Source organism: Ursus arctos, unplaced genomic scaffold, assembly GCF_023065955.2.
Source record: "Ursus arctos isolate Adak ecotype North America unplaced genomic scaffold, UrsArc2.0 scaffold_9, whole genome shotgun sequence".
Lineage (NCBI taxonomy): Eukaryota > Metazoa > Chordata > Mammalia > Carnivora > Ursidae > Ursus > Ursus arctos.
Genome location: NW_026623111.1, coordinates 69003526 through 69017504, shown reverse-complemented (window position 1 = coordinate 69017504; position 13979 = coordinate 69003526). Strand labels below are relative to the sequence as shown.

General features: G+C 39.6%; 1 protein-coding gene across 1 annotated transcript; it reads left to right on the top strand.

Moving 5' to 3' along the window:
- Positions 1 to 11153: 11153 nt before the first annotated feature.
- Positions 11154 to 13142, top strand: LOC113263161 (glycine cleavage system H protein, mitochondrial-like). Its single transcript, XM_048211920.2, has one exon. The coding sequence runs from the start codon at positions 12614 to 12616 to the stop codon at positions 13067 to 13069; it is 456 nt and encodes a 151-aa protein (XP_048067877.1). The 5' UTR covers positions 11154 to 12613; the 3' UTR covers positions 13070 to 13142.
- Positions 13143 to 13979: the final 837 nt, after the last annotated feature.

Genomic DNA, 13979 nt, shown 5'->3' with positions numbered 1-13979 from the left:
TTTTTTTTAAGATTTTATTTATTTATTTAGATAAAGTGAGTGCAAGAAGGGGAGGGGCAGAGGGAGAGGGAAAAAGAGAATCTCAGGAAGACTCCATGCTGAGTACAGAGCCTGACATGGGGTTTGATTTCATGACCTTGAGATCATCACCTGAGCTAAAATCAAGAGTCAGACACTTAACCAACTGAGCCACCCAGGCACCCCTGAAGTCACCTTTTCTGGTTCTTGGCTTGGTCTGTAAAAATCAAACCCTAAATACTTGAATACCTATTTGCAACCAGACTAGATGATGGTGGCTTCAGTAATTGTTTGTCCTCTGCATTGCAGAAACAGAGTCAAAATGAGATTGGTAAGGAGGATGTCTTAGTTCAGGCTGCTATAACAGATTATCATAGACTGGGTGATGTGTTGATAATAGAAATTCATTTCTCACATTTCTGGAGGCTGGAAGTATGAGATCAGGGTGTTGGCAGAGTTGGGTTCTGGCAAAGGTCCTCTTCTAAGCTGTAAATTGCTGACTTTTTGTATCCTTACATGGCAGAGGATGAGAGCCAGCTCTCTGGCTGAAGGTTCCACCCTCATGACTTAATTACCTCCCAAAGGCCCCAATTTCAGACCCCATCACAGGGTTCAGCATGTGAACTGGGGGAATGAAGACACAAACATTCATCAAGTGATCTGCTCTTTACGTAGAGGAGGCAAAATTTTACTCATCTTAGGTTTTCAGCTGGGCTCTTTAACAAAAAGACAGATTAATGAGCAAAAAACATACAATTTAATGTGTGCAGCGTAAGACATCACATGGGAGAAACTTGAAATGTAACTCAAAGTAGTGGCTTAGAATTCTGGCTTATGTAGCATCTTCAACAAAGAACAGTATATGTATAGAGAAATGACAGGGCAAAGGAAAGTAGTTTTAGGCTTCCAAGGGTGGGAAGCTGATGGAAGGTAAATAGATGGGAGAAAGCTGATGGAGTAAAGTTTGTTTGCAGATTCCTTGTTTATTGTCCTTGAGCTGATAAGTCTGTCTCCAGAAAAAGGAGAATTTATATCCTGCATGTAGGCAGAAAGAGGGCAAGTAGAGAGAATAGTTTGCTACTTCTTAATTGCTTTAAGTTTGAAATAATTTTTAAGTCAAAAGGAATATTTTGGGGTGACGTATTCTGATCTCCTCCATTTACTATCCAGAAAAGCCTAAGAGAAAATTTTTTAAAGTTAATTTATTTTTATTTAAATTCAATTAACATATAATGTATTATTGGTTTCGGAGGTAGAGGTCAGTGATTCATCAGTCTTATGTAATACCCAGTGCTCATTACGTCATGTACCCTCCTTAATGTCCATCACCCAGTTACCCCATCTCCCCACCCCCTTCCTCAATCCAGCAACCCTCCAGCAACCCTCAATTTGTTTCCTATGCTTAAGAGTCTCTTATGGCTTGTCTCCCTCTCTGATTTTGTCTTGTTTTATTTTTTCCTCTCTTCCCCTATGATCCTCTGTTTTGTTTCTTAAATTCCACATATCGGTGAGATCATATGATAATTGTCTTTCTCTGATTGACATATTTCACTTAGCACAACACCCTCTAGCTCCATCCATGGCATTGCAAATGGCAAGATTTCTTTTTTTTTTTTTTTAAGATTTTATTTATTTGACAGAGAGAGACACAGCCAGGGAGAGGGAAAAGAAGCAGGGGGAGTGGGAGAGGGAGAAGCAGGCTTCCCACTGAGCAGGGAGCCTAATGCGGGGCTCGATTCCAGGACCCAGGATCACGACCTGAGCCGAAGGCAGATGCTTAATGACTGAGCCAGCCAGGCACCCCAAGATTTCATTTTTTGATGGCTGAGCAGTATTTCATTGTATATATATATATACATTTGTATATACAATTGTATATATATATATATTACGTCTTCATTATCTATTAATCTCTCAATGGATATCTGGGCTTTTTCCATAGCTGGGCTATTGTGGACATTGCTGCTATAAACATTGGGGTGCAGGTGCCCCTTTGGATCACATTTGTATCTTTGGGATAAATACCCAGTAGTGCAATTGCTGGGTCATAAGGTCTATTTTCAACCTTTTGATGAACCTCCATACTGTTTTCCAGAGTGGCTGAACCAGCTTGCATTCCCACCAGCAGTCTAAGAGGGTTCCCCTTTCTCTGCATCCTCTCCAACATCTGTCGTTTCCTGACTTGTTAATTTTAGCCATTCTGACTGGTGTGAGGTGGTATCTCATTGTGGTTTTGATTTGTATTTTCCTGATTCCGAGTGATGTCGAGCATTTTTTCATGTGTCTGTGGGCCGTTTGTATGTCTTCTTTGCAGAAATGTCTGTTCATATCTTCTGCCCATTTCTTGATTGGATTATTTGTTCTTTGGTTGTTGAGTTTGACAAGTTCATTATAGATTTTGGGTACTAGCCCTTTATCTGATATGTCATTTGCAAATATCTTCTCCCATTCTGTCGATTGTCTTTTGGTTTTGTCAGCTGTCTCCTTTGCTGTGCAAAAGCTTTTTATCTTGATGAAGACCTAATAGTTCATTTTTGCCTTTGTTTCCCTTGCCTTTGGAGATGTGTCTAGCAAGAAGTTGCTGCAGCTGAGGTCGAAGAGGTTGCTGCCTGTTCTCCCCTAGGATTTTGATGGATTCCTGTCTCACATTTAGACATTCATCCATTTTGAGTCTATTTTTGTGTATGGTGTAAGGAAATGGTCCAGTTTCATTCTTCTGCATGTGGCTGTCCAATTTTCCTAACACCATTTGTTGAAGAGACTGTCTTTTTTCCATTGATATTCTTTCCTGCTTTGCCAAAGATTAGTTGACCATAGAGTTGAGGGTCCATTTCTGGGTTCTCTATTCTGTTCCATTGATCTAGGTGTCTGTTTTTGTGCCAGTACCATACTGTCTTGATGATTACAGCTTTGTAATAGAGTTTGAAGTCCGGGATTGTGATGCCAGCTTTGGTTTTCTTTAAGGAAAGAGAAAGTTGACTAGGAAGTATTATGTAATGGTAGCCCACTAGTTTGAACACCAAACTGGAAAAAGAAAGCAAAGAGGGGTTGCTGGCTAGCTTGGTCAGAAGAGCATGTGACTCTTGATCTTGGGGTCATGAGTTTGAGCCCCATGTTGGGTGTAGAGATTACTTAAAAAGTAAATATATAAACTTAAAAGAAAGCAAAGAGGGAAGGTATGTAACCATATTATAAACTCCATGAAGAGATTGTCAAAGTATAATTTTTTAAAAGTTAAAAATACGATTGTCATACAAACATATAATGAACATATTTATTCAACTAATTTTTATTACATTATTAAATATTTATTTATAAATATTTATCAATATTTATTTAGCTTATTAATTAATAGGGAGTCATCAAGATGGTAAAGCTGGTTCCAACTTAAGAAAGGAACATTAGAATAAGATTGCTAGCTTAGATACAAAACTGGTTAATGTTCTTCAAGGCAATTAAGTGTAACATTTGTGGTTATCTTTTTTACTGGACAGAAATTATTTGCATCTTTATGGGAAAACACATGTAACTTCACTAAGTTCTGGGACTTCACTAAGACTGGGACTTTTAATCAGGAGTAAACAGTGATTTAAACGAAGTGTATTCCCTCTAGACTATTTAAAAAATTTTCTTAAAGATTTTATTTATTTATCTATTTATTTATTTGAGAGAGAGAGTGCGCAAGCAGGGGGAGTGGCAGAGGGAGAGGGAGAAGCAGACTCCCCTCTGAGCAGGGAGCCAGATGCCAGGCTTGATCCCAGGACCCCAGGATCATGACTTGAGCAAAAAGGCTGACGCTTAATCGACTATGCAACCCAGGCACCACTTCCCCCTAGATTATTAAATAATCCTTGGGTAAGCCTGATAAACAATGCCTCCCATGACATTGAAAGGAAATGCCACCCATCTTTTTGCCTTATTTCCAAGTTTTAAAAATGTTTCTTAATAGGAAGGATTTTATTTTATTCTCTTCACTGCTGCATTACTAGCACCTGGAACAGTACTTGCAACTAGTAGGCTCTTAAGGAACAGTTGTTGAATGAATGAATGGTTATGTTTTAAGAAAGTTTTTTTTAATTGGTTGTTTATAATTCAGAGTGCATTTCCCCCTTTTTTTTTTTTTTGAAGATTTTATTTTTAAGAATATCTACAACCAACATGGGGCTTGAACTCACGACCCCAAGATCAAGTTGCATGCTATTCTGACTGACCCAGTCAGGTACCCCTATAACTTGGAATGTATTTCCCTTTAAAGTGATGTTAGAAATTATGGTAGTTAGTTCTCTGGTCAGACAACAAATCTTCCCAACCTGCAGTATAACCAAGAAAGACTGGCAAACAAGAGCAGGAGTGTTTCTATGAGAAATGCATTCATCTATTCAAAATGGAGAACTGGGGCCACATCTTCTTTCCACCTCCACACTTATATCCCTTTCATTCCATCCCCCAGCACCCCCCTCAGGACTTGCTGTCCCTCAAGGTCTCTGTTGCTGGGCAGCGGTATCAGGAATTCCCCACAGCAGGGCTGGCTGCTTCGGGTACAGCTGGGAGCAGGCTATAGTTAAAGGAAAAGAAGAAGCAGGGAGCTGATGATCTCTGGTTGGAGATGAGGCGCTCCAGGGTCTGCAATTCTGGAGTTATAACCCCCAGTATTGCTGTCAGCCTGAGGCTTTACCACATTTCTTTTCTTCTATAAATTCCAACATGGACTTGCCGGCTTCCCTTTTAATATCACCATCTTGTGTTGACTAGAGTCTCTCCTCTATAAGCCACTGAAGGACAGAGTGAAGTCTCACAGCTTTGCCTGTCCCTGACACATGCACTCTGTGGAGGCCTTTTAAAGATGTGCAGGTGCAGATTGGGTGTTTAATCATTCTGTGGATATGCTGCAGCGATTGGAATAGCCAGATGTTTTCTAGATACCAAGATGTTCTATCTGAAGTGCATTGTATTTTTTTTTAAAGATTTTATTTATTTATTTGACAGAGAGAGACAGCCAGCGAGAGAGGGAACACAAGCAGGGGGAGTGGGAGAGGAAGAAGCAGGCTCCTAGCGGAGGAGCCTGATGTGGGGCTCGATCCCAGAACGCTGGGATCACACCCTGAGCCGAAGGCAGACGCTTAACGACTGCGCCACCCAAGCGCCCCTGAAGTGCACTGTATTGATTTGCATTAAGCTCACCTGCCATGTAACAGAAAGCCTGAAATGATAGTGGCGTAATCAAGAGAGAAGTTCATTTCTCTTGTTCACCAAAGAAGTCTGGGCATAGGCAGTGCCTGTGTGGAGGCTCCACAGTCATCAGAGAGCCAGACCCTTTTTGTCTTTTCTGCCCCGCTATCCCAGCACATGAATATCACCCTCAAAATCATGTAGGCATCCACGTGGTAGGGAACACCCACTCACAGATTTTCCAGGGTCCACTCAAAGGGTGGAAGATAGTAAGTAAAAAGCTGTAGGGGTAGGGCATTCTACTGTATCTAGGAATATTACTTTCCTTTTTCTTTAAACTCTCCAAGATTGGCCACTAAAGACCAATCTGAGCCACCAGGCAAGCTGAGAGGTCAAGTGAATGTCAGATGTGAGCTGGAGAAGGAAGGAGGAAGAAAGGAAGCAAAATTCTAAGAAGCAGCAAAAATAACCCCAAACATCAGAGACATTGTTTTGGAGGTTATTTGGGTATAAAAGTTGTACATAGATTTGCCATTTGCCTTTTTAGCATTGTATTAGTCAGAATCTCAACAGAAAACGGGGTTTCACTTAAATTAGATCATTTGAGGAAGTGATCTTTGCCCACAAATTTGTAAGGTGTAGCATCACCACAAGAGAATGCCTTAGCCTGGGGTCAGTAGCAGCAGGGCTGTTAACACACCTAGGGGCCTGAAGGGATATGGGGAGGGAGTGGTTATTGAAAGGAATGCAAGGACTGCCTTGAAAAGGACTGTGACATTTGGGCAAGAATAACAGCCTGAGGAAGGGAGCAATGCTCCTATTCCCTTCCTTCCTATACCTTCTAGGGATCCCCATTGGATCAACCTAACTGAAGCCAGAGGGTGAGGGAACCCTTTGGTATGGTCCATACAGGTGAGCTTCTTGGGACAGGAAAGGGTGGAGAGTAGATTTGGAGGGACAAAAGAAGATATAAAGCGAGAACATTGCTATTAAACTGCAAATAAAGAAGTAGAATAAAATCACTTTCATTTGCATTCTTTTTATGCTCATTCTGTCATTAACTGTGGTAGCCAGCCTCCCAAGTAGTCCCCAGGGGTTCTTGCCTCTTGATGTTCATGTTGCAGAAATAATAGAGGGTGGCTTCTAAGGCTGGGTCACAGTGAGGCTACCGCTTTTTGCCTTGGATCACTTGTTCTGGAGGATACTAGCTGTCAGGTCCCCAGGATACTCACCCGGGGGCTTGTGGTATGGAGCTGAAGCCTCCTATAGCAACCACTTGCCAGGCAGGAGAGAGAACCATCTTAGAAGAGGACCTCCAGCCCCAGTCAAACCATCATATGACTGCAATTCTGACTGATATCTGGCCTGCAGAGACCCCAAGCAGAGACCCTAAGCTGTCCGCAAATTCCTGGCTCTCAGAATTATGTGAACTAATAAATGTTTGTTCTTCAAGCAACAGAATTTCGGAGTAATTTGTGGTGCAGCAATAGACAACTAATTATGATTGTTAATTTAGGTGTCAATTTGATTGTATGCTACACCAACTGAGCCAGCCAGGCACCCCTCAGACAACACTTCTTTTTAAAATATATTTAATTAAATTAATTTATTTATTTGAGAGAGAAAGTGAGAGAGAGAGAGAGCGCGCACGCACAAGGGGTGGGGGGGGGGCAGAGGGAGAGGGAGAAGCAGACTCCCTGCTGAGCAGGGAGCCCAATGTGGGGCTCCATCCCAGGACCCTGGGATCATGACCTAAAAAGATGCATAGGGCAAGTTATGGAGGGAACAGCACAGAGTTTCCACGTCTTCTCCAGAGCACCACCATGTCAGCACCTCAATATGCTCACCAATTCAGAGGTTCCTTTACTAGGTGTGAGTGAGCAAATCACTGGTCATTGTTGATTAATCTGCAGATCAATCTCTAGCCCTCTCCCCTCCTTGGAGGTCAAGGAGTGGGGCTAAAATTTCCAATCTTTTAATCATGGTCTTTCTGGTGACTAGTCCTCATCCTGAAGCTAACTAGGGGCCCACCAAAAGTAGCCTTTAGCCTTTTTAGAACAAAAGATGCTCCTAAGACATTCTAAGGGATTTAGGAGCTGTGTTCCAGGAACCAAGGACAAAGACCAAATATATATTTATCACATTTATCTTCAACAAATGAGAACTTGTGGCCAGTCTTTTCATCTATGTCCCTTCCCAGTTTCCCTCCACCCCCTCAACTCGACTATTTTGAAGCAATCCAAGTAATCATAAAATTTCATTCATAATATTTCAATATTTATCTCTAAAATAAGGACTATTTAATATAACGATAATATTATCACCACAGATTTTAAAACGTTACAAATAATCCCAAAAAGCCTGTACTTTTTGACTCTTGTAACATGTTGCTATGTTGCCCTCCTATGCGGGTGTAATAATTTACTCTTCTACCCCCAGTTTATAGCCCTGATGTTATCAATCTTTCTCATCTTCACCAATCAATGTCCCCTGAAAATTCCCATTTCTTTGATTATTAATGAGATTGAGCAACTTTTCATTTTATATTGGCCATTTATATTTCTTCTGTAAATTGCCTATTCGTTCCTCTGCTGATTTTTCTACGCATCAATCTTATTTTCATATTGATTGATAAGTTAAAATAGCAAGGGTTTTAATAAACATTGCATCATCTGTATTATATATAATGGAAAAAATTCAAAATGAACTTTATTTTCAAACAATTATTTAAAGTATGCATGGCAAATCCATAACACAGTACTCCATGCAGCCATTATATATATATTTATCACTACCTAAAGCAATCTACAGATTCAGTGCAAATCCTATCAAACGATGAACATCATTTTTCACAAAAATAGAACAAATAATACTAAAATATGTATGGGACCACAAAAGACCCAGAATAGCCAATGTAATCTTGAGAAAGAAAAACAAGGAGGTACCATGATTCAATATTTGAAAATATACTGCAAAGCTGTAGTAAACAAAGCTGTATGGTTCTGGCCCAAAATTAGACAAATAGATCAATGGAACAGAATAGAGAGTCCAGAAATAAACCCATGTTTATATGGTCAGTTAATCTATGATAAAGGAGGGAAGAACATACAATGGGGGAAAAAAAGACAGTCTTTTCAATAAGTGGTGCTGGGAAAACTGGACAGCTACATGTAAAAGAATGAAACTTGGATCACTTTCTAACACCTGGATCACTTTCTAACACCATAAGCACAAATAAACTCAAAGTGGATTAAAGACCTAAATGTGAGACCTGAAACCATAAAAATCCTAGAAAGAATACAGGCAGTAATTTCTTCAACATTGGCCATAAAATTTTCCTAGACAAGTTTCCTAAGTAAGGCAAGGGAAACAAAAGCAAAAATAAACTATTGGGACTACATCAAAATAAAAACCTTTTGCTCCACAAAGGAAGCCATCAAAACAAAAAACAAAAAACAAAAAAACAAAAAAAAAAAAACAAACCAAAAGACAACCTACTGAATGGGAGAAGATACTTGCAAATGATATAAGACATTCATATCCAAAATATATAAAGAACTTATACAACTCAACACCAAAAAAACCCCAATACAATTAAAAACAAGCAGAGGACCTGAATTGACATTTTCCCAAAGAAGACATACGATGGCCAACAGACACTTGAAAGGATGCTCAACATCACTAATCATCAGGGAAATGCAAATCAAAACCATAATGAGATATCACCTTATACCTGTCAGAACATGTAGAATCAGAAAGATAAGAAATAACGTGTTGGCAAGGGTGTGGAGAAAAAGGAACCATCCTACACTGTTAGTGAGAATGTAAATTGGTACAGCCACTGTGAAAAAGAATATGGATGTTCCTCAAAAAATTAAAAATAGAAATACCATATGTTCCAGTAATTCTACCACTGGATATTTACCAAAAGAAAATAAAAACAATTCAAAAAGATATAAGGACCCCTACATTTATTGTAGCATTATTTATAATAGCCAAGATATGGAAACAAACTAAGTGTCCATTGAGAGACAAATGGGTAAGGATGATGTGGTATATATGTACACAATGGAATATTACGTAGCTATAAAAAAGAATGAGACTGTGTCATTTGGGACAACATGGATCTAAAGGGTATTATGTAAGCGAGGTAAGTCAGATGGAAAAAGAAAAATATCATATGATTTCACTCATGTGTGGAATTTAAAGAAACAAATGAATAAACAAAAATAGAAAGCAGAATCAGACCTATAAATGCAGAGAACAAGCTAGTGGTTGCCAGAGGGGAAGGTGGTGGGGAGATGGGCAAAATGGGTGAAGGGAAGTGGGAGATACTTCCACTTATGCTTCCAGTTATGAAATGAATAAGTCATGGGAATAAAAGACACAGCATAAGGAATATAGTCAATGATACTATAATAGTGTTGTGAGCACAACATAATGTATAAACTTGACAAATCACTGTGTTGTACAACTGAAATGAATGTAATGTTGTGTGTCAACTATACTAAAAAAAAGCATGTATTTGTCAAAACATAGAACGTACAACACCAAGAGTCAACCCTAATGTAAAACCATGGACTCTGAGTTGTGCCAATATAGATTCACTGATTATAACAAATGTGCTACTTCGGTGAGAGATGTTGGTAGTGGGGGAGACTGTGCATGTATGAGGGGGCTGTGGTGTACATGAGAACTCTTTGTACTTTCCACTCAATTTTGCCGTGAACCTAAAACTAGTCTAAAAAGTAACGTCTATTTTTTAAGTATATATTGACATGGACAGCTATTATCTAAAATTATTTTTTAAATGTTCATATTAAGATCATTTCTACCAGGGCACCTGGGTGGCTCCATCCACTAAGCATCTGACTCCTGATTTTGGGTCAGGTCATGATCTCAGAATTGTGAGACTGAGCCCTGTGCTGGGCTCCATGCTCAGCGTGGACTCTGCTTGAGACTCTCTCTCTCCCTCTCCCCCTCCCTGCCCCTTGTGCATTCTCTCTCTCTAAAATAAATAAATAAATCTTTTAAAAAATAGATCATTTCTTTCACTGAGTACATTATTTAAATACAAAAATAATATGTTGCTAATACAATCTAACAATATAAGCCTAGATTCCATAACAATGATCATACTGTGAAACTCTCTAACATGTATTTTAAATTATTCAATCATATTGCTGAATCAACTTTAATTTTTTAAAAGATAGATTATTTTTATTTTTACTTTATCTTTTTTCAAAGATTTATTTATTTGAGGCAGAGGGAGCAAGAGAGAGCGAGGGTGGAAGGGGCAGAAGGAGAGAATATCCAAGCAGACTCCTGCTGAGTGTAGAGCCCGATGTGGGGCTCAATCTCACGACCCATGAGATCATGACCTGAGCGAAAATCAAGAATCAGATGCTTAGCCGACTGTGTCACTCAGGCACCCCAAAGATAGATTATTTTTAGAGCAGATTTCTGTGTACCACAAAATTGAGTAGAAAGTGGAGATTTCCTCTGTACCTTCTACCTCCATGTACACATGACAGCTATTATCTCTATATATTGACATGGAAAGCTATCCATAATATATACTGGGTAAAAAGAAAATTAACAGAAGACTATACATAATAAATAGGATATAATTTGAACTATAATATATATGTTTGTAGTTGCATGGGAAATACTAAGACACATTTTATTAGTATCCCTGATTTGTGTGGGAAAACAGAAACTCTGAGAAGTTAAATAACCAAGAACAATCAGCTACAAATGATGAGGCCAAGAGATGAAACCAAGTTTGTCTGGCATGGAACCTGGCTTAGTCCACTTTACCACTAAGTAGAAAGGTCGGTGAGGGAATGCCGGGAGCCATCGGCACAATGATGCAAAAACTGGGGTGGTGGGGTGACCGGGGGTACATTCATTTTAAGGAAACCAGGCTATGTTTCATGGCTGCATTGGTGAGAAAGTGGGCAGGGTGGGGGGCACACCAAGAGTCACTGGGGATTCAGTGGTTCAACCACAGTTTAGAGCAAAACCAACCATTTTGAATTTCAGAGAACCAAGGTTCAAATCCTGTCTTGGAGAAATCACCCCGGCTATTGACCGTTAAAATACAAAAGAAACGAAATCATCTCAGGATGTGTCCCTAATGTTGCAACCTCTGTTATCTCACTGAGAAGAGTTCTCTTGGCTCATGTAGCTTTAGGTCCTCTGATACGATCTCCGATGCAAGGCAGGAATCTCCCCTACAGTCGTACTAATGGATATTTTTTTCATCTTTTCTAGCTCAATAAATTCTGACCTTTTATAACTCATAGTTAGGAGGAGACTGCTGGCATAAGACTAATTAGTGATGCTTTTATTGGAATGGGCTATCTTTTTATTTGAATGTATTACTGAGGAACGTATTATTTTGTGTGTGCAAATTTTTACTTATGGTAACAGGATTGCATCATATATCTCCTTCAGGTGTTTATATTTTTCCATCAGCTCCGTGTACTTAAGAGTTACCCATGCAGCTTTGCCTGCATCTAACCTGATCCTACTCACAGAGGCTGTAGACTCCAGCGTGGGATCACATCTTACCCACCTGCTCTCACAGGGATGGGCACCCACGTACACTCAACTCCCTTCCACCTTTGGCTACAACACAGGAAACAACTTTGCCCATGTTCCCGTATAAGCCGTGTGAAAATTTCTTTGGAATATTTACTAGGAGCAGAATTTCTGGGTCACAGATGTATGTATGCTTCATTAGACTAAATCAGGTCAGATTACTCTCCAGAATGGCTGCATCAGGTGGGCCCCCACCAGCAGTGGAGAACAGTATGTTCCTTTTTTTTCTCCACATCTCTTCCAAGCCTTGGCAAGGTCCACATTTCTGATTTTTTGTTAGCCTGAAAGGTATAAAGTGATATCCTTGTGAATGTTTTTGTTTGCATCTCTCTGAGTACTATGGATTCGTGTTCATATAACTGACTAGCCCACAGTGAGGCTGATATGCTGAGAAGGGTCAGAGTGATCTTGTTGTTTCAGGTTTCTCTTGTACCCTTTGTTTTGTTCCCTGGGTTAGGACAATATCACTTTTTAAATCGCTTTATTGAGATATAATTCACTTACCATATAATTCACCCATGTAAAGTGCACGATTCAATGGTTTTTAGCAACAGAGTTGTGCAACCATCACCAGAATCCATTTTAGAACATTAAAAAAAAATGTGTATAGCCTGGTGTCTCTGTGTCTCAGTCAGTTAAGTTTCTGACTCTCAATTTCAGCGTGGGTCATGATCTTGGGGTGTGAGACTGAGCCCCAGGTTGGGCTCTGCACTGCGTGGGGAGCCTGCTTAGGAGTCTCTCTCTCCTGCTCCCTCTGCCCCTCGCCTCCTCTAAAAAATTAAATAAAAAATAAAATAAATAAGCCAGCACCTCGGTAAACATGGCGCTGCCAGTGGTGTGGAGCGCGTTGGCTGGGCCCTGCCTGCCTTGGCCCTGGGGGCTCACCGGCTCTGCTCTGCTCTCCGAGGGTAAATTCACAGACAAACATGAATGGATAACAACCAAAAATGGTATTGGAACAGTGGGAATCAGCAATTTTGCACAGGAAGCTTTGGAAGATGTTGTTTACTGTAGTCTGCCTGAAGTTGGGACAAAACTGAACAAACAAGATGAGTTTGGTGCTTTGGAAAGTGAGAAAGCTACTAGTGAACTCTATTCTCTATCAGGAGAAGTCACTGAAATTAATGAATCTCTTGCAGAAAATCCAGGACTTGTCAACAAATCTTGTTATGAAGATGGTTGGCTGAGCAAGATAGCACTCAGTAATCCTGCAGAACTGGATGAATTAATGAGTGAAGAAGCATGTGAGAAATACATAAAATCTATTGAGGAGTGAAAATGGAACCCCTAAATAGACTGGCATGAAACAACTTAATCTAGCATAGTTGTCTTAAATTAGTGGTACACAGAGGATTTAAAATAGCAACAATTAGCAATACCAGTGGAAGAAGAAACTACTTGTAACAATGCTAATGGAAGAAAATACCCCTTAACTTTATAATGATTGTAGAAAAACACAATATACATCTGTTTTGCAATACCCTCTGATTTTTACCCAGTTATGATATTCAGAATCCTGAAATGATCTGTGGTTAAAAACTATAAAAATTGTGTTATTCAAGGATGACATTGTTATCGTAAGCCTTAGGGAGTATTATAACTTGCTTACATCTATCCCTGGATGGGGGTTAAAATACTTAAATAATCTTTCCATTGGAAATAACTGGCAGTAGAAAAAGGTTTGTTAGTTGTATGGTGTCAGATAAAGAACAAAACTACTTAATTTTGCAATATACTGCACTTGATGGTTGGTGCTATCTTTAGACAATGAAGCAACAGCCTTGCAGAAAGGTAAAGAGATTAATAATAAAACATTCAACTTCTTTGTTAAAAAATAATAAAAAATAGGGGCGCCTGGGTGGCACAGTGGTTAAGTGTCTGCCTTCAGCTCAGGGCGTGATCCCGCCATTGTGGGATCGAGCCCCACATCAGGCTCCTCTGCTATGAGCCTGCTTCTTCCTCTCCCACTCCCCCTGCTTGTGTTCCCTCTCTCACTGGCTGTCTCTATCTCTGTCAAATAAATAAATAAAATCTTTAAAAAATAAAATAAAATAAAATAAATCAATAAAAATATGTATAGCAAACGTGTATTAAGAAATGTATCAGAAGTTACCTGTACTCTCTCTCTCTCTCTCTTTTTTTTTAAAGATTTTGTTTATTTATTTGACAGAGAGAGAGACAGCCAG